The sequence below is a fragment of the Trachinotus anak genome, unplaced genomic scaffold (assembly GCF_046630095.1).
Source record: "Trachinotus anak isolate AG129_WGS33_773 ecotype Australia unplaced genomic scaffold, CSIRO_AGI_Tana_v1 ptg000021l, whole genome shotgun sequence".
In the NCBI taxonomy this organism is placed as follows: domain Eukaryota; kingdom Metazoa; phylum Chordata; class Actinopteri; order Carangiformes; family Carangidae; genus Trachinotus; species Trachinotus anak.
This window is the reverse complement of record NW_027273872.1, coordinates 8,741,309-8,759,412: the sequence shown is the minus strand read 5'-3', so window position 1 is coordinate 8,759,412 and position 18,104 is coordinate 8,741,309. Positions and strand designations below refer to the sequence as shown.

Genomic DNA, 18,104 nt, shown 5'->3' with positions numbered 1-18,104 from the left:
TTATATGAAATCACTTTATTCTCAGAGTGTGCGGTGATTCCATTTTTGCAGGAAAGTTACAGACTGAAATATCTGTCTAAAATGGCATGCAGTGAGGCTAACAGGTGGAGCTTTGAAACACAGAGGACACGTAACAAGTATATCAACAACCTTGCCTACATCGCACACCATAAGCATGCATACATTTTGTCAACAAATAGGAGAGAGAGAGAGAGAGAGAGAGAGAGAGAGAGAGAGAGAGAGAGAGAGAGAGAGAGAGAGAGAGAGAAGATTTCGCAGTACAAAAAAAAAAAAAAAAAATGCACCAAATCAACGTTTTTTTTTTTTGTTTTGTTTTGTTTTTGTTTTGTTTTGTTTTTTCTCAAAACACCAACCACCAGAGGACAGAAACAGGACCGGCTACAGACAAGAAAGAGAAAAATACTGCACCAGAGTAAGCATCTTCTCAACACATACAGAACAGAGAAAGACAGATGCAAGGAGAGAGAAAACATCAGACGGTTACATTCAAGTCACATCAAAAGGAGTATTTTTTTAAGTGGCATATTTTTCAGGCAGTTTTTTTTAAATATCGTATTAATGGCTGTATGAGCGACACAAATGAATGACTCCAAACTGAAGTGGCATCTACTGGACAACCAAATATTGATTACGCATGACTTGGGCAGTTTGTTTGGGCAGTGGTCTATAAGCCATTTGGAGCGCAATCAATTGGCATTTACGAGATAATGATAGTTTATGATGACATTGGTAAATGAAAGGTGAAGTGTGATCAGGTTTCTGGGCACAGCAGTTTGGTAGCCTGAAGCACTGCACACACTGATGATGATCGCTAAGTGTACGTTGCTGGGAAAGTCCTATACAGGGGCAGTAATCGTAGCTTTCGAGAATATTCTTGGGCCAAACAAGAGATATGTCGTTCATAAATAAAAGTTGGTTCAGGCTTGCTAGGCCCCTGCAATGAAATTGTCCAGTTTTTAGCAGAGAAGGCTAATTATATGCTAAGAGAAGGCTAGTTATGGTTTAAACGTCTATTAAACTTAAAGATAGAATACCTGAGAACTTCAAAATAAATAAGATATGCAGTAACTAAATGAGAATGAAACCTCTTGTCTAAGTCTACTACTACCAGCACTAGTCTTTGGTTTGATTGGATAATGCTCTGATCATGGGTTGATGATGCATGGTTCCATCTCTATTGGATGCTAACAATCTGCTAACACACTGTTTAAACAGAGGCTGGCAAAGGCAGTTTACAGATACATTTAACTCACAGGAAGTTCAACAAATGTGCTCTACAGGTGACCTTACCACACTGTGTCCTTGGATGTTTATTTTTTTTTTTATATATTCAACATGATTACAGAGCTCACAAAGCCTGATAAACACTAAATTTCCCTCATCTATGCCACAGGAATGCACAAGTCCAGAAATAGCATTATGCTCATGTTTAGCTAGCTCAATAAAAAACAGTGGCAATGTGGCAGAAAAGTTGGTCTAGAAAACCTTGATTACAACTACAGCTACTGTGCGCATGTGGATCACAAAAACATTTTCCAACAAAATTTATCACAAGATTTAACTGATCACTGCTAATAGCACATTTAAGCTTTGCCTTAGACTTCATGTGGGATTTTTTGTTTGTAGCCTACATGGCAGCTAAAACACCTCCTGCAATTACTTGGAAATTTTATGAATCTGTGTGTATATTAGATTCACTCTAGTCTCTATTTTCAGGTTATAACAACATCAAATTATTCATTGTGATGTAGGCCCGCTTGTAGGCTGACAAGGCATTGACTGAAGCCTACTGCAAATATCCAAGTTTGTGTGTTACCAGCACTAGTCTGGTGGAATGTCTGAAATATCTGGAATGTTTTAACAAGACACTGTGGAATGAAGGAGAAATAAAAAAAATTTAAAAAACACAAGGCATATGGAGAAAATTTTGATTTTATCCTCATATGACCCCCTTTAAATTTGTGCCATTAGACTCATTTACTTGGAGTCTGTAGGACAGGTAAACATTTTCTGTCATGGAGCTTTCGTCCTAATGCCTGCCTCTGAAAACCTGCAGTTTGAGTTACCTTTTGGTTTGTGAGTCCGAACACAAATCTTGGTTGTGCTCGTCATTCTGTGACATGACTGAACAGTTTTTAACGACATAAAACGAATCATCCCACCTTCCCCCCTTTCTCTTACTTATTCAGATATGTCTGACCTACAAACGCTTCACTGTCACTATGAAGACACATCTGTGTCTTTAACATCGACTAACACATTAAGGAGTAAGTTTAAACACACAACAATGAAGATTGTCTGTTATTGCTGATTTGGGACTTCGCTCCCATCAGTTAAACCAACGGACACAGGACAACTTCATTTTGAACAATATATTGCACTATTGTCACTGTCTGTTCACATATAGTGTGTTCACAACATAGTTGTGTTTGTGAAGTTTATATTATTTCGTTTTTACAAAAAAAAAAAAAAAAAAGAAAATGTTAACACAAATCAAAATCAGCTAGTCTGGTCAAACTTTTACTCGTCCTATTGCAAAAGCAGAGCGAGTGACACCTGCCACGGGACATAAAACTGAATTTTTAAACCACAAACATGTATAATAAGTGAATTTATAGTAAGCATTTCCTCTAACTGATTTGAGACAAACTCTAGGTATGGAGAACATTTATAGTTTTCCCCATGGAAGAACATTTCAGACACAAAGTCAGTTATCGCCTACTGTACATGGTGGATATGACATCAAATAAATAAAAATGGAAAACCAGTTATTGCCTCAAATATCAATGTATTTCGCTTCATCATAACAAGTAAATGGTATCCATAAGTGTACTTCACTTCACCAAAGTTTTACTGCATGCTTAAAAAAAAAAAAAAAAAAAAAAAAAAAACGAAAAAAAATTCTCATTTCAAATGATTAATTCCTTCACTTTCTGGTTTTACAGATGTTTTGACTTTACCAGTGCTCATTTTACACATTCACAGTAAACCAATGAGAACATGAGGGACAGTTTATGGGGTGAATCCTCACAACGGAGAACCAATAAAAATGCAAGTATTTATATACATTGTATGTATCAAATATTAGCAAGAACATAACAGGAAAATTCAATCAAATTTTGATATGATTTGGATAATTTCTTAAAAGTTAAAAATATGGCTTATACTCTTAGTCATCTTGTTATGTCATATTTCACTCATATATAGTTCTCTTTTTTTATTACCCGAGTCTATTTACAAACAAAAAGGGTGGATGATGAATGATGTCTCAGCTTTTCCTAAGTGCTGAACACTTTGAAAACATGCCATCAGTTTGACTTGAAGTTAAGACACTGGATCTGTGCAGGTGTTACATACTTTTTAAAACAGAGGTAATCACAGGTTATCGAGAAAGATGCTCTGTATGAGAGATTAAAAAGTAAGTACCACCATCAGAGATCAGATGTTCTACCTCAAGGGCAAAGTCATGACGCGTTGCAGGGTTCCAGGACACTTAGAAGTTGGGCTGAAAGGGCGGGAGGGGGGGTGAAGAAAGGTGTGACTGCAGGTTTGGGCGGGGCAGGGTGGTACGGCAGCAGTTAGATGAGCGTTGTAAGAAGTTAATCAGATTTCACCCAAAAACACTGTTACTTTTTATTGAACATATCCATGAGGGGAGCCGGGATGAATTTCATGACCGTATCCACGATGCTCTCCTCTTCCTCCTCGTCACCGCAGCCGGTGGGAACCGCCTTCTTCGGACGGGTAAGGCTGCCCTCGGAGGCCTGCTCCATAGCAGCTGCTGCCTCGGCTTCCTTCTCCTCCTTCTTCTTGATGCCATACTACATGTGAAAGAGAAAAAGAAAACAGGCACCTGTATTATTAAGATGCAACAGGATGGGATTTATTTCTCTCGGGGTGTAAAGTGAAAGTGAAACTTTTGGTTCTTGACAACCTTTGGACCATCATTTTTTCCCTCGGTGAGTACACTCTGGAGTCAGGGCTAGGGGTAGAATTTTAAACAAAATCTTAAAGGAACAGTTTGACATTTTAGAAAATGTCCTTTTTCACTTTCACTTTTTGAAATGAGGAGATCAGAACTACTCATTTGTATCCACTACATTTAAAACTAGAACCAGGTTGGTAGGCATTTTTTTTTTTTAGAAAGCCAGGCCAGCTACTGTATCTCTCCTAACTTTGAGTGACTGAGTGATGAGGTTACATCATTGGATGGCCAGTCGAGTGTTCAAGTTTCCTCACTGGTCACTGTTCTTTCAAAACAATTTAGCACAAAAAAGCAGTGTTGCCAACTTAGCACTTGTCAGTAGATTTCCCAACTGTTCAGTTCTTTTGCCAACTTTTCCCAAAAAGCACCAAATATACAAATGTAACAACTTTTTGGACAAAACACTTTCAAACACAAGCCACTTTCCATAGAAGAGAGTCACCAGTTCTGTCCTGGGAGCGGGAGGTCAGGGTTTCATGCAGCTTCTATCTATCTAAAGTAAATATTGCAGAAAATTACAGCACAACCATTGTCTTTAACTTGTGTGTTTGGTGATTGTGTCAGGCAACATCACAGTTGTCAGAGCAGCAACTTGGAAGTGACTGCTCGTTAACATGTAGTTTTAATGCATTTCAGTCAGTATTTCATACTTGTGCCACTGTCTAAGGGACAGTTGTTGAATGGGGTATATCTGTGTCAGCGTCAGTTTTAACTCTAAAGATAGAAATGTGTGAAGCCTGACATAATCATTCCATGCATCTAAATTAGGTAAAAATGATTAGTACTCCTGCGAAGTAATTCAGATTTTTTAATTGGCGCAAATAAGCTTCAGGCTGCTCCCACATGCTTTAGCTTTTCGGCACCTGCATGAGCAGCAGTTATTGATTTCTGCAATTAGATGTAGAGGTGAGACTGAACATAAAATCTTCATTCTTGTGTTTTGTTTGTTTGTGAGTGAACACTGGGAGTTTTAACTACTGCCGGCTCTAATTTGACCTTCCTGGATATTTTATGCTCCAATTACAGGCTGAGGAACTCGGTAGGTGTGCTATACAATGCTAAAGATTAGCTTACAAAACCCAGGGCCCCAACAGAGTTTTATTAAATCAAGAGCATGTGTGAGCACAAAATTGCAATTCGAAACATTAAAGAGAATAACAGCTGCTGGGAAATCTGTTTTACCAGCACCTTGATTGTAACAGTCTTGTGTAATTGTTCTTCTCTTCACTATTCAGTAATGAGGATGATTAACATGAAAATAACATGATTATGTAAAAGTAAAGAGTTAATATGTTGATGATTTCACTCTACTGTCACCATTGCTATAGTTAAAGGTCCCACATTTTACACTTTTACAGTGTTTTATTTGAAGTGTTGATATCCATAAGAAGATATATTTGTGGTTGTAAGAACCAAAAATAATGTCAGTGCAGTTTTACATCTCTTCTCTCACGTTTATTTCTGGAGCTCTATTAACAACAGGTCAGTGAGCCGTTTTCTGAGTGATCAAATAAAAATATAGCAGATTTCATGTAAACACTCTGAAAACCCAAATCCTGCAACATTGGATGTGGGTCCATGTGGGGCATGTTGAGGGCATAGCTGAGGGTGACTTTCACTGTATTAACATAGAACCTAGACCTGCTTTATAATCAAAAAAGACATGGAAAGCTCACCTTATACAATATGAACCTTTAAAAATTTCCAATTGTTATTTGAAAAATTACCAGTTCTAGATTTTCAGTCTTCCATAAAATATTTTCCTTTTCCTATCTTCTTAATTCCACCCATGAAGACCATAAGCTGTGGCTGATTGTTTAAAAATGTCATTTATTCTCCTGTATGAGCTCTGGACTCTTGGGACTGACCACAATTTAGAGAAATCAGCAGTGGATTAACCCAAAATCTGCTTATTATGTTGGTAATGAAGCTGTCTATGGGTAAAAGCTCATATTTTTGAGATACAAGATTTTTGCATAATGACAACATTGTGAAACAAAAAAGTCTGGACAGGCTGAGACAATTTACCACTAATTCATCATGTCAGTTTAAACACTGCTTCCTTTACTGAACTTGAAGCTTTTATGAATCTATGCAGATGGACAGTGGATGATGTCAGTTCTAGCTCCTATGCGAAACCAGGATCTTGTTGCGTTTTGTTTTGGCACTAAGCCTGTAAAGTATATTTTGTGCATGTGTGGTCCTCAAAATCAATACAGTTAAGACTGCAAGGAAAAGGTTACAGAGCACAGGAAGGTCAACGGGCTGAGCGATGGTTGAGCTCGAGGCAGAGATGTGGAAAATGAGCTGGACTCCTCCGTGACCTCTTTGCTGCTCTCCCAGGCACGTGTAAATGTGATTCTTGAGCAATAAATATCTTAAAGGAGGACTACCAGTATGCCTGAGGGCAGTTTCAGCATCTGCGTGTGTGGTTTTAGAGGGGAGGGGTAGGAAAAAGTATGCAAACACAGCTTTTCAACATTGTTTTTGCCGTCCTACAAATTTGTTTGCCATTCATTAAAGTCTGCATCTAGCTCAATATCTGCTGTCATGATTGAACCATCCTTTTCTTGAGCTTTGGTATTTCAAAGAAATGCACCCCCATGGAAAGTAAGAGAGGCTTTTTGAGGTATGAGCGGCAGCCTGATGACTTGAATATGTTAAAAACAAAATGAAGATCTTCTTGAAAATGGATACACAATAAAGAGCTGAATGTTTACAATGGAAGACAATCAAAACCAATGTGCTCTGACAAAGATCAGCTGCTGGCTGATGCTGGTTGTTATATTCTAATATTCTGCTCAACATTGGATTTGAAGTATTCATTTTCTGCAGCAAATGAGGCCATTTGGTCTCCCTCTCTGCTAACACCCTCATGCTGTCAGCTTAAAAGATGATACTCCCTGATACTTGGACTTATAACACAAATGTTTGTCCTCAAACATTGTGCGTCGGTTGTTTTTCAACAGGGATTTTTAACAGTTCATCTGTGGAGCTAATTCAAGAAATGCCTCTCTCAGAATCAGATAATTAATTAACCGACACATGTAATATGTGTTAAATTGAAGAGTCTCCTCCTTAGGTTGTAAAACCTACTCCCAGAAGAATAAGTCACCTCTTTAAAATGAAGGTACAGCCCAGAATGCTTCTGAAATCTACCTTAAATAATGAAGTGTCTAGATATTTCAACATGGTGAAAAACAAATGCAATCTGTAGGATTGTTAGATAAAAGTTAATATAATCTCCTCCATACTGAATTATATCTAACTTTCATCTAACAATCCTACAGATTGCATTTGTCTGCAGCTACTACCACTGAACCCTGTCCAATACAGTGGCCTGTGACAGTCCAATGGCCCATCTTTAGCTTTTGATTTCTATTTCTGGGCAGTTCATTTTTATTCTGTTTTCTATTTGTTATGCAGTAGGTACGTGGAGGGTGGAGTCCTTTTTGGTCACCCTATTGTGTTAATTATTTATTTTCAATAAATTACTTATGTCCCTTAATCCTGCATTTCTCTCACTTTTGTCATGGTTTCAGAGCCAGGTTGTGGCAGGACATACACTGCAGGTCTCATCTCAAAGCATAAAAATTGTTATTATTTCGAGATGCTAGTGAGCTTTAATTATGTTATTTGGCCTAATATTAAATTTACATTAACCATACTCCAGCTGCCACATTTGGAATATTCAGAAGGAACCAAATGAAAAACTTTGACAGTGAATATTTTGCAGGCATTACATCAATGTCTGGGTGATATTATTATTATATATTATAATTATTATATTTTTTCAAAAGCTGGATACTTGTAGGCATAAGAGAGTTCATATCCATCCTCTAAGTCAAACATGTCTTCAAATTTAGGTGAAACTAAAGCATTTTTGCGCAAGATTGGAGAATCAGAAGTCTTGGTTCAGCACTCTAGAAAAGTTTCTACCTGACAGGAAAAAAACTTTACATTAGCATGATTAGTCAGTGGATCTCTCCTATGGATCTTTTTCTGCTCCTTTGTCTGCTCTCTGCCTTCACTGTATGCTCCTCTGTCTTGTTCTCCTGCAATCTGTTTCATTCAGTCTCTCTGTCACTCCCAGACTCGTTCCTCAGTAACAAAGGCTTTGCATCAGTTGACAGTCACGCTTAGTCAGCCCCTCTCCGCTCGCTATAATCAAACACTTTCCAAAGATATGCTGTCAGATCGCTCTCACTCCCTCCTCTCCATTTTCTCAGAATTGTTCCCAAACTAAAGTAAAGAATCGCTGGGACCCAGTGGAGAGCAGAGCCACTCTCACAACTCCGAGGATAGTTTTACAACAGCTTGAAAGAGTCTTCAAGTCAAATAGTCAATGAAATATTTGCAATGTCGAGAGCAAAATTTTCACAGCAAGCTACAGATTCTTTGATATCATCCTTTAACATTTCATTACAGATTAATTAAATATTGAGCACAAATTTATTAAAGACAAGATGGTCTTGGCGAGACAAGAAAAGGGTCAGTCAGACAAAAAAAATCAATTAGAAGCTTTGGAATTTAATCACCAACTAAACTGCATATGGTTCACTTGTGTTTACAAATGTGACCAGTCTGCAAAGGTTTGAATGGTTTAAATCAACCTAAATTTTAATCCAGGATAGACCAACTTCTTCTGAATTAAGAACATGGCAGAAACAACCCAGTCTCATATAACTTAGTATACAGCCACAGTTAGCATCCTGTCCCGTGCTTTGTTAACTGAGTGCTTTGAGTTGCCTAAACATAATCATAAGTCAGTCATACAAACAGCATAAAACAGTTTTTATGTGTTTTTTGGATGGACGTAGTTCAAGTGTTGACAGCGAGATTCCTTAGTTTATCCAGGTTAAAGTATAACTTGGACATTTTTGAACTGGGGCTTTACTTTCGTATGTTTAAGTGTAAATAATTGGTAGGGACAAAACATTTTGGAATTGGTGCAACTGTGAAACAGCTGGTGCAATGTAAATAATGGGTCAGCTGCCACGTTAAAGTCCATCCGTGCTTGTTTTTGCCACAACATTATGGTTAGGATTTCTACAGAGACAGATTACTTTGTTAAAGAGTAACATCCTTTTTGTTTCACCACAAACAGCTGTTATACTGTGACCAGACTCCATTGACAAAACCAGTAAATTTACCTCACAGAACACAGGAGTTACTGGTCAAAGCTACCTCGATCGGTTAGCTTGTTTGTGTGGTACATTCGCTTCAGTAAAAGGATCTGATTACTTCGTCCACCACTGAATGTCACACAATAACACAAACAAAATGCAGCATTGCCTCTGGAAAGACATATTACTGTTTTGAAATGTGATTTGTTGATGCATTGAGCAGCACAAAGTAAAAGCCCTCATGCGTCTCCCGCCCTTCATCATCCACACCTGCCTCCAATTACTCACCTGCCCCTGATGCTCCTGTCTGTCAGCCCTCACCTGTTCCCACTCCCACTTTGCCAGTATTTGGTACCTTGTGTGTGCACATCTCTGTTTGATTCCATGGTTTTTGACTTTGTTTGATCTATATGTTTTAGATTTCTGTGTATGACCTGCTTTGACTTCAGCTGTCATCAGTTAGCTGTGGTGAGGTATTGTTACCTTATCCCTGATGCCCTGTCGGATGTTTTCTCTCTCTGCCTCCATTTTTGCATATTTGGCCTTCCGCTCCTCCTCCTGTTGCCTCAGTGCCTCTTGCCTCTCCTCCTCTTTTTTCTGAGCATCAGGATCCTTCTCCTCCTCCCCACCAAGCATCTTGCCCATGTCTTTGGTGGCCCCTGTTGTTGTCAGTGACAAAGAGAGACAAAGAGAGGAAAGTGATAAATGAAACAAATGTCAACCAGAAATCAATTAACGAGTGACACAGGCAATTCACAGTAATTGCACATAATGGATTCTATCTATCGGCCTGTTGCTCAGCATTTGATGTGCCCAGTGGTACATGTAAAGTTTAGATAATTCAATAGACATTGCTTTGTATTTCAATCCTCTCTTTGAGGCCAGTGGACAAGCGCCACAATCTGTCCTCGACTGAAACAAAGACAAAAGTGTGTGACAAGAGGTGAGCGCCACGAACAAGGGCCTGAGATAAAAGACACTGCAATAAATTATTAGCGATCCTCTCTTCTGCCTTTGTGCTGCTCATGTTGGCCTTTGCTATCACCACTTACAAGGTTACATCTTCATGCAAAGTGTCCACTCGGACCAGGGGTCAAGACCTGAGAACAAAAGGCTTGGAGTGCTGTTGGAGGGACCATAATAAACTCATTGTGCTACTGATCTCATCATTAGAAATGCCAAGCAAGAGATCGAGCATGTGGTAAAAAGATATTTATTATATCTTATGTTTGTTTGATCACATCACTTGTTAATGCTAATCTCAGATAAATGAAGCATTTCCAACCATTGCACTGACTGTTACCAGAGCATCAGATCATATTTAAATGTAAATACCGAAGTTTTATCTGAGGATACTTGCATGTCATTAATGAAGACTTTGATTCTGAATTTTAGAGATGGTAAATGGATGGAGTCTAGAAAGATTTGAATACGGTTGATTCTAGCTACAGCACACATCATGAGGGCCCCCACTTAATGGGGTTTTGGGGCAGGGGAAGTGCACTGTATAGTAACAGGAGATAATGTGACAATATGAGGGACCACTGGGGGCCAAAAACATTTGCTTGTTTGCCTCTCCTCTGTCTTTCCCCAACCCTGACTAACTTATCCAGTGGCCTCATTTTTACAATACAAAAACACACACCCACAGTCACTTGCTAACAGTCATCATACTGTAGCAACCATCCACGGATGTAAACAAAAAAAAAAAAAAAAGTGGAGCATTAAAGATCATTATGTGTTCACACCGTTGAAATCACTGGAGCTGTCAGGACTCAGACAAAGACATTTTCTGCCATTCACTCTTGCACAACATGAAAGCAGCTTCCACACACAGAACTAGACAATTCTGCACAGTCAACATTTTGTTTTGTCAGTTCTTGTGCAGGTGTGATGTTTCTATGTCAGTCACATGCAAAGAGATGCATGTCTCCAGAGGAAGCAGTGCATCAGAACACAGTTTCTCTTTCCACCTTATTGTGATATTAATTAATGCTTTATTTTAATAGTTAAAAGAATATGATGGAGGCATTTATTTGGGAATAATAATGGGAAATGTAAGCCAGACATAACTCTCCTTCACATGAATTACAGAACATAACACCTCAGTAGCCTCTCAGCCGCAATAACATTGATAGCACTGGTGTTATTCTTTAAACTTTAACAACCTGTAAGCCCATAGTTCAAATCAGGATGTTTTCTATTTTTTTTCAGCTTTATGTTATTTGATGCTGTAAGGACTCGGCCTTGTTAGTGGTGCGTGGTCTACCAGGTGAGCTAGCAGGGCACACAGATCTTGGGTGTCAACCTCCATGTTGAGCTGCTCCTCCAGTGCTTCTGCACAGACCTATGGCTGCGTGTTCTCACTCCAGAGGCATTAAGTCTTCTTTCCAGCTCAATGGCTGGAAACAAGCCAGTGCTCCAACAGTGGCCCCGACACACCCTGAACCCACGACTCCTCTGCTCACGTCCAACTCGCAGGAAGGAAATTGATTTTAATGAGAAGTGGACCTCCTGGACCACACCAGGCAAATTTTAAATATGCCTGGCTCTCTCCCTGCCCCGAGTTCAGCGCACTTCCTTTAACTACTAGCGCCTCTGTCTGCACCATGGTCTGTGCTCATCTGCTACGCTTCGCCTTGCAGGCTCTCTGGAGTAAAAGACTCAAAGACACAGCCATCTGCTTCAGCCGTGAAATTGATGAGACAGCCTTGACCTTGGGGTTCTTGGCTGCAGTCTGAAGATGCCCTGCTGACGGACCAGGACGAGCCTCGGTCCTTGGTTCATACGGAGCCGGGTGACTGCTAATTAATAAATAGACATGTTTATGTTTCATGTTTTTCCATGAACTCAAAGTGTGTTCAACTCATGACATGTTGGCATGTTGATGTTCATTATCTCAAGGCTTTTTCATGTCAGTGTAATGTGTAGCATTGACAGTAACACGATATGCATTAAATGGACATTATAGGCTGGAATTATCCTGTCCGAATCTATTCTCAACCACACACTATTTTTACATTTTCTGTCATTTTTGTGTGTTTGTGCTCTCTTAGTACCTGCATCACATAGAATCAGTTTGTACGAGACATGATGTCATCAGATATATTGAGCGTAGTGACCTCTCTGGTCTCAGGGCGAGCAAAGAGTTTCCTCGCAACATTTGGTTTTCGTTATTATTGAAATGTCTGTATGCGTTCATAGAGCTGAGCTTTGTAAAGTTACTTTCTTGTAGTAACACTCATAAGAATACGTCTTACAGATTCTCTCTGTGCTCTGCTGCAGGCTAAAGTAAAACTGCTGAATGGGACTAAACTTCCTCTCTGACTTTACTGGCGAAAGCCTGAGGAGGTTTCTCAAATCTTGTATGACTAGCAGAAGCTGAGTAGGACTCTGAGGGGGAATATCCATCACTTCAGGGATAATAAATTCTTCTTTGGCTAAACTGAACAGTGAAACTTTTGAAATTAAAAACTTGTTCAACTTGATACCTTGTTTGAATACCTTGTATCTTCCTTCGCTCCTGTTATGACCTATTCTCACCTTAATTCTTCACCTTCTTCAGGAAGTTATTTTGGGATTTTCCACGATCAAACCTATGTAGTTTTTGTCTGTTGACCACGGTGTTCTGATTTATAAACATCTACCTGTGCAGTCGCTGTCTAGCTCATAAATTAGCCAAATTTTATCTTATCTCTGGTCTACTGATGATGATTTTTACCTCTTTGAAACTGACACTTCTACATCTCCCATGTCCCACATGTTCCCGAGCCTCTCCCAAACCTCCACATCACTAATCTTGATGCTCAGGGCTAATTAGCTTGTCTGATTGTGACAAAGTTGCTGTGCCGCAGCAGAGACACCCGCTGTTCCCAAAAGCCTTGGTGTCATCAAACGCTGCCAGCTGTGGAGTCTGGGAGCGCAAAGCAAAACAACAAAGCTCCAGAGGAGGAGCTGAGAACTTCAGCTACAGTTTAATGTACTTAATTAGAAAACACAATGAACAACTCATTCCTCAACACAATTTTAGTATTTCTTGTTGCAAAAAAAGCAACTTTACTTTAAATGGGAACTGCAAATAAAGATTTTAGACATGGCTCATGAGATCAGTGCTAGGTGAGTCGATTGATCAGCTGCTGCTTGTTGACTAATTACACTCCCCTTTGTACCTCAGAGGACTGCCCTACACACACACACACACACACACACACGCACATGAGGAAGAGAGGCTCATCAGAGACTGTCGAACTATGCTGCAAGAATAAGAGTGTGATGTTATGTTGTAAATGTGTCTGAGCATTGTACACAGTAAAAGACATTGTTGATCTGCGTTTGTGTTGGGGGAACTCACAGTGACACTGAGACTTGCTAGAAAATGTTTCATATTTTCTTCAAAAATCCAAAGCAACATCAAATTCCATTCTGTCCACAATTCAATTAGTTAAAATTCTGCTCATCTAAAAATTATTACAGCTGTACAAATGTAAAAAGATAACACATGAGAACATGGAGGTGTTTGTGATATGAAACAAGATGCTACAGTCGCACTAGCTGTTATAATGCAATTTTAAAATAGATAAGAAAGTACTGGACAAAGTACTGGAGAAATTGAACATTTGATGTGATGATGGTGCCGAGTAAAGGATAGTGCATCACCAAAGACCATGTCTACATACAGCTGCATTGTAATTCTTCCCAGATGGTGAGACATTTCACTATGAACTACAAATATCAGCCTGCTTGGGAGGGATCATCAGTCATTGGGATCCATCCTCTGGGAAGTTTATAACAGTCCATTCATTAGCTGTTGAGATATTTCAGTCGCGACCAAAGTGGTGGACCAGCTGACAGAGAGTGACATCACTGTCCCCAGAGCCATGCCACTAGCATGGCTAAAACTGAGTCACTCAGCTACACCACAGTATCAGTACAGTCCTTAACTTGCACAGTGACATCGCTGCCATGAGCGTGGAGAGCTGGTTATCCGTGCTAACTCATTACAGCTTTAAAGGGGCTTTTTAGGTCAGCCGAAGCCTGAGGGCTAATTTTATAGTAGGAGAAGGTTCCTCTGCTTAGTGTAGAAATTGAAAAGAGATCAGGGAAAAGTCTGGAAGTTATAGATGGTTGTGTCACGCAGTGGATCAGACTGTGCTGAGTTACATAAAGGCAGGCATTAGATTTGTATGTTTTAAAACGTGTGTGTGTGTGTGTGTGTGTGTGTGTGTGTGTGTGTGTGTGTGTGTGTGTGTGTGTGTGTGTGTGTGTGTGTGTGTGTGTGTTGAATGAGAACAAAATGTACAGCTCTTAATTTCCCACCATATGACTTGTGCATGTATGGTGTGTGTGTGTGTGTGTGTGTGTGTGTGTGTGTGTGTGTGTGTGTGTGTGTGTGTGTGTGTGTGTGTGTGTGTGTGTGTGTGCGCACAAAAATCCTGTTGGAATAAGATTGAGTACATGTCCTCCAGGTGCATTTGGGCTCCAAGAGCTTTTCCACTTGTGTGAACTTGTGTGTGTGTGTGTGCGTGCGTGCGTGCGTGCATGCGTGCATGAGTTACACTTTTCTTATTTCGTGCAGAGAGTTCCCTGTGGAGCCTGAAAGCACACGCAGAAGGACGGAGAAAGACAGAGAGGGATAAAGGGCTGAAAATGAAGACAGAAATGGAAGCAAGGACAGAGGAATAAGGTTAACTGGAATGAGAGTAAGATTATTTCCACTACAATGAAGCAAATTAGAGAGTGGGAGAGAAAATAGAAGAGTATAAAGTAAAAATAAGTGACAGAATAGAAGTGAAAATTCCATGATAAGGAGGGGTTGTAATACAGAAAAGAGGAGTAATGGCCAGAAAGAAAGGACAAAGAAGGGAATCATTTAGAAATCCACACCGGGGAAAATTTAAGAGGAAACTCAGATGAAGATGAGACAGATTTAGAGAAAAATAGAGAGAAGATTACATAAAAGGACAAGGCTACTGTGAGTGTGTGAGAGAAAATGGGAGACCCTGCAAAAAAAAAAAAAAAGTGTTCATAGAGAGTGATGGAGAAAGAGAGAGGAAACAGCGGGACCAGCTCAAGGACTCTGTGTTCCTGCTCTCCCATCTGTCACCATCCTCAGCAGTCCCGCGGCTGCCGACCAATGGGTCTCTGCTTCAACCCCCACGGCCCACACCAGGCGTAACAGACCATCATCATCATCATCAGGCTCCTGCCCCAGGCTGGACAGGAAGGTGGTCTCAAAACCCAGTGGAAAGACCACCAAGAGAACCTCACTGTAAAGCAGAAAACAACACGGCAGGGTGCAGAGAGAGCAGACTGAAAGTATTTGCTGTATTATTCGGTCTTTCAACGCCCCCCATCTTTGAGCCGCTTTGGCTGGAGTCCTTAGATCATGAGACCACAGTGTAAACAAAGTCTCTTTTTAGCACAGTTTTAGTTTTACAGCACGTTCACTGTTTGGTTCATTCTCCCCATTCACTTCCACCCACAAACAGTTAGCGGCTAGCTCGTGAAGAAAAGGGAATATGTAGCAGCTAAAGAGCCAAATGTAGGTGGTAGAGACCAAAACGGAGCTAGTAGGAGAGTGAATATTGTATTTAGGCTAGCAGGCAGACAGAAACACAACTCCAGTGGATGCTGATGTTGCTCTGTGACTTCTGGATTTCCAAACAGATAATTGTTTCCCAAAATGTCAACTACAACAACTTAACAGGGAGATAGTATGTCTGGCGATGTGTCTGTCAGTTTGGTTGGTAGTTCTTCCACCTTCGAGTGGCCCATGGGCCCATAGGGTCGGTTGACATTTGTGTTTGAGACTTTGTCTTCCTTTGGTACACATGAATGGCATGAAACTATTTATAGATATGCCTCTTCAATTTTCTTTTGACATAACTGATCAAATTCTGGTTGTCTGTTTCAGCTGTTTCAATACTTTTGAAAAACACCAGGAGCATAGTAAGGGTCAGTAATGGTTAAATGTAAAGACTTGCAAATAAAAGTTTCTTTGGAATAAAGTGCAGGTTGAAATCAACGCCAGCGTCATATTTCACGGTATCCCTGTCAACATGGTGCTGTAAAACACAAGTCTATGATGCTCATCAACACATACACCTCTTCTTTATATTTAATAAAAAGTGGGTCAGTGTGCATCTGTGGCCATTGTGCAAAAAATCTGGGTCAATGAATGTCCATGATGAACACTAGAGGATGCAGAATGTGGCCTGACACTTAGCAACTAACAAAATAATGGGAAGATAAAGGTTAAATAAAGATTCCTGATGTTTACTCACTAACTGAGGATTGACTAGGACTCGGTAGACTGGGAGGCCAATAAATAATCGCACAGCATGACGCACTCAGCACAGCTTTTCATGCTTTCTCCTGCTATTTTTGAGTTTGTGCAGTTTGAGTTTGCCTTGACTGAGTGAAAACACTGTGTGTCTTTATGTACAAAAGTTATACAAAAGTTGATCACATCCACATCTCACCAACTTCTTAAAGGTTGTGTAGAAGTCATGGCTGCATCGTGACGCTTTCAAAGATCTGTGGCTGTGTTAGAACTCCCACACAAAGTTTAATCAATGTCAGACCTTGAAACGTTAAAGCAGCACTGAGTCACTGTTCACACTGAGCTGTCTGTGATGGTCCTTCACAACTATCAACTATCAGGGAGACTGGTTTTTGGAGCACGGCTGTCCTCAGGGAGCTCTAACAACACTTTTGGGAGAGGAAGAGGAGAAAGCCTTGTTCAGTACAAAGGGTTGATTATATATTGCTGAGAGTGAAAAGCCGACCAGGGTGGGCTGAATTATTATTTCATAGCTAACCTGTGAAGTAAAATCTCCTCATAAGTGTCCTTGTGCAAGACGCAGAGTGCTTCCCTTTTCATTCCTTGTGCATTCATATGGATAAGCATGTCCTTCGTGGCTTAAATGTGTCACTGTGTCTTTTATACTGTTCACCTGTGACGAAAAAAAACTGAGTGAGAGTCTGATTAAGTGAATAGAAAACTCACTGGCAAGATGGAGTTCATGTTTATCTTGGAGGAAACAGTCGAAACACATCTGTGTTAACTGTTAGAAGAAAATTATCTTCATCTTAGTCTCATTATGTCAACACCATGATGAAGGTACATTTCATCCAAAAGAGTCGGACATGTACAGAATACCACAGACCCCATTAACACTTGCTGATGAGTCATCAAGTCATCTGATCATCAAAACAGAGACAGTCAAATCTGGTTGGTCAAACAGAGGTGTCTCCTGAAATAGTGCCCCTATGGCGACAGGCGTACCGGACCTCAGTTGTCATGGTAACATGTGGACTGTACCGAGAACAGTGTACCTACCTTCCTCACCATGGTTACTGTAATAACAGTTAAGGCTTGGTTAGGTTTAGGAAAAGATGGAGATTTGGGACAAAATGAGTACTTCCTCAAGATTAGACGATCTTTGTTGTCATGGTTACAATAATAACAATGTGCTTAACTTTGTCGAACAGTCATGGATAATAGCAACAACATAAACTGCTACTTTCACATGGGAATCGTAAGTAACGCTCTCCTGTGTCATATTCCTGGGTTTTGTTGACCCATCCATCCACCCCAACCTCCTCCTGACGTGGACTCTGTCATTCTATATACTACGTCACTGCACTTTTCCCTTTGCTCCAGTCATAATTACTACGGCCACTAGATGTCACCTAACAACAAAATGTAACTATGGGTCAACGTCCTAGTTTAGTCTTACCAGTGAAGCTGATCCTGGTTTTCATGAAGCCAAAACCAAGATGGATGTGATCAGATGCAGATACATTCGTGGCTAAGTGTAAGTGAAGTGTAAGTAGAAGTGGTCTTAGTCATAGTCATACTCTTTTGAGAAAACATAATTTCAGAGAAAAACATTTTTGTCACACATTGATCACATATTGATCCTCACAGGCCATATTAATACAACCCTTATGATGGTGCCAGTATTTAG

General features: G+C 40.0%; 1 protein-coding gene across 1 annotated transcript in view; it reads right to left on the bottom strand.

Annotated features, from left to right (window-relative positions):
* Positions 1 to 18,104, bottom strand: part of LOC139605968 (complexin-2-like) — a 57,211-nt gene continuing 39,107 nt past the window's right edge. Inside the window, exons 3-4 of the mRNA XM_071457878.1 lie at positions 9,616 to 9,791; positions 1 to 3,842 (exon numbers count right to left, since the gene is read on the bottom strand). Coding sequence (XP_071313979.1) covers positions 3,648 to 3,842; positions 9,616 to 9,791 — 371 coding nt within the window. The 3' untranslated portion in view covers positions 1 to 3,647. The remainder of the gene's footprint in view (positions 3,843 to 9,615; positions 9,792 to 18,104) is intronic.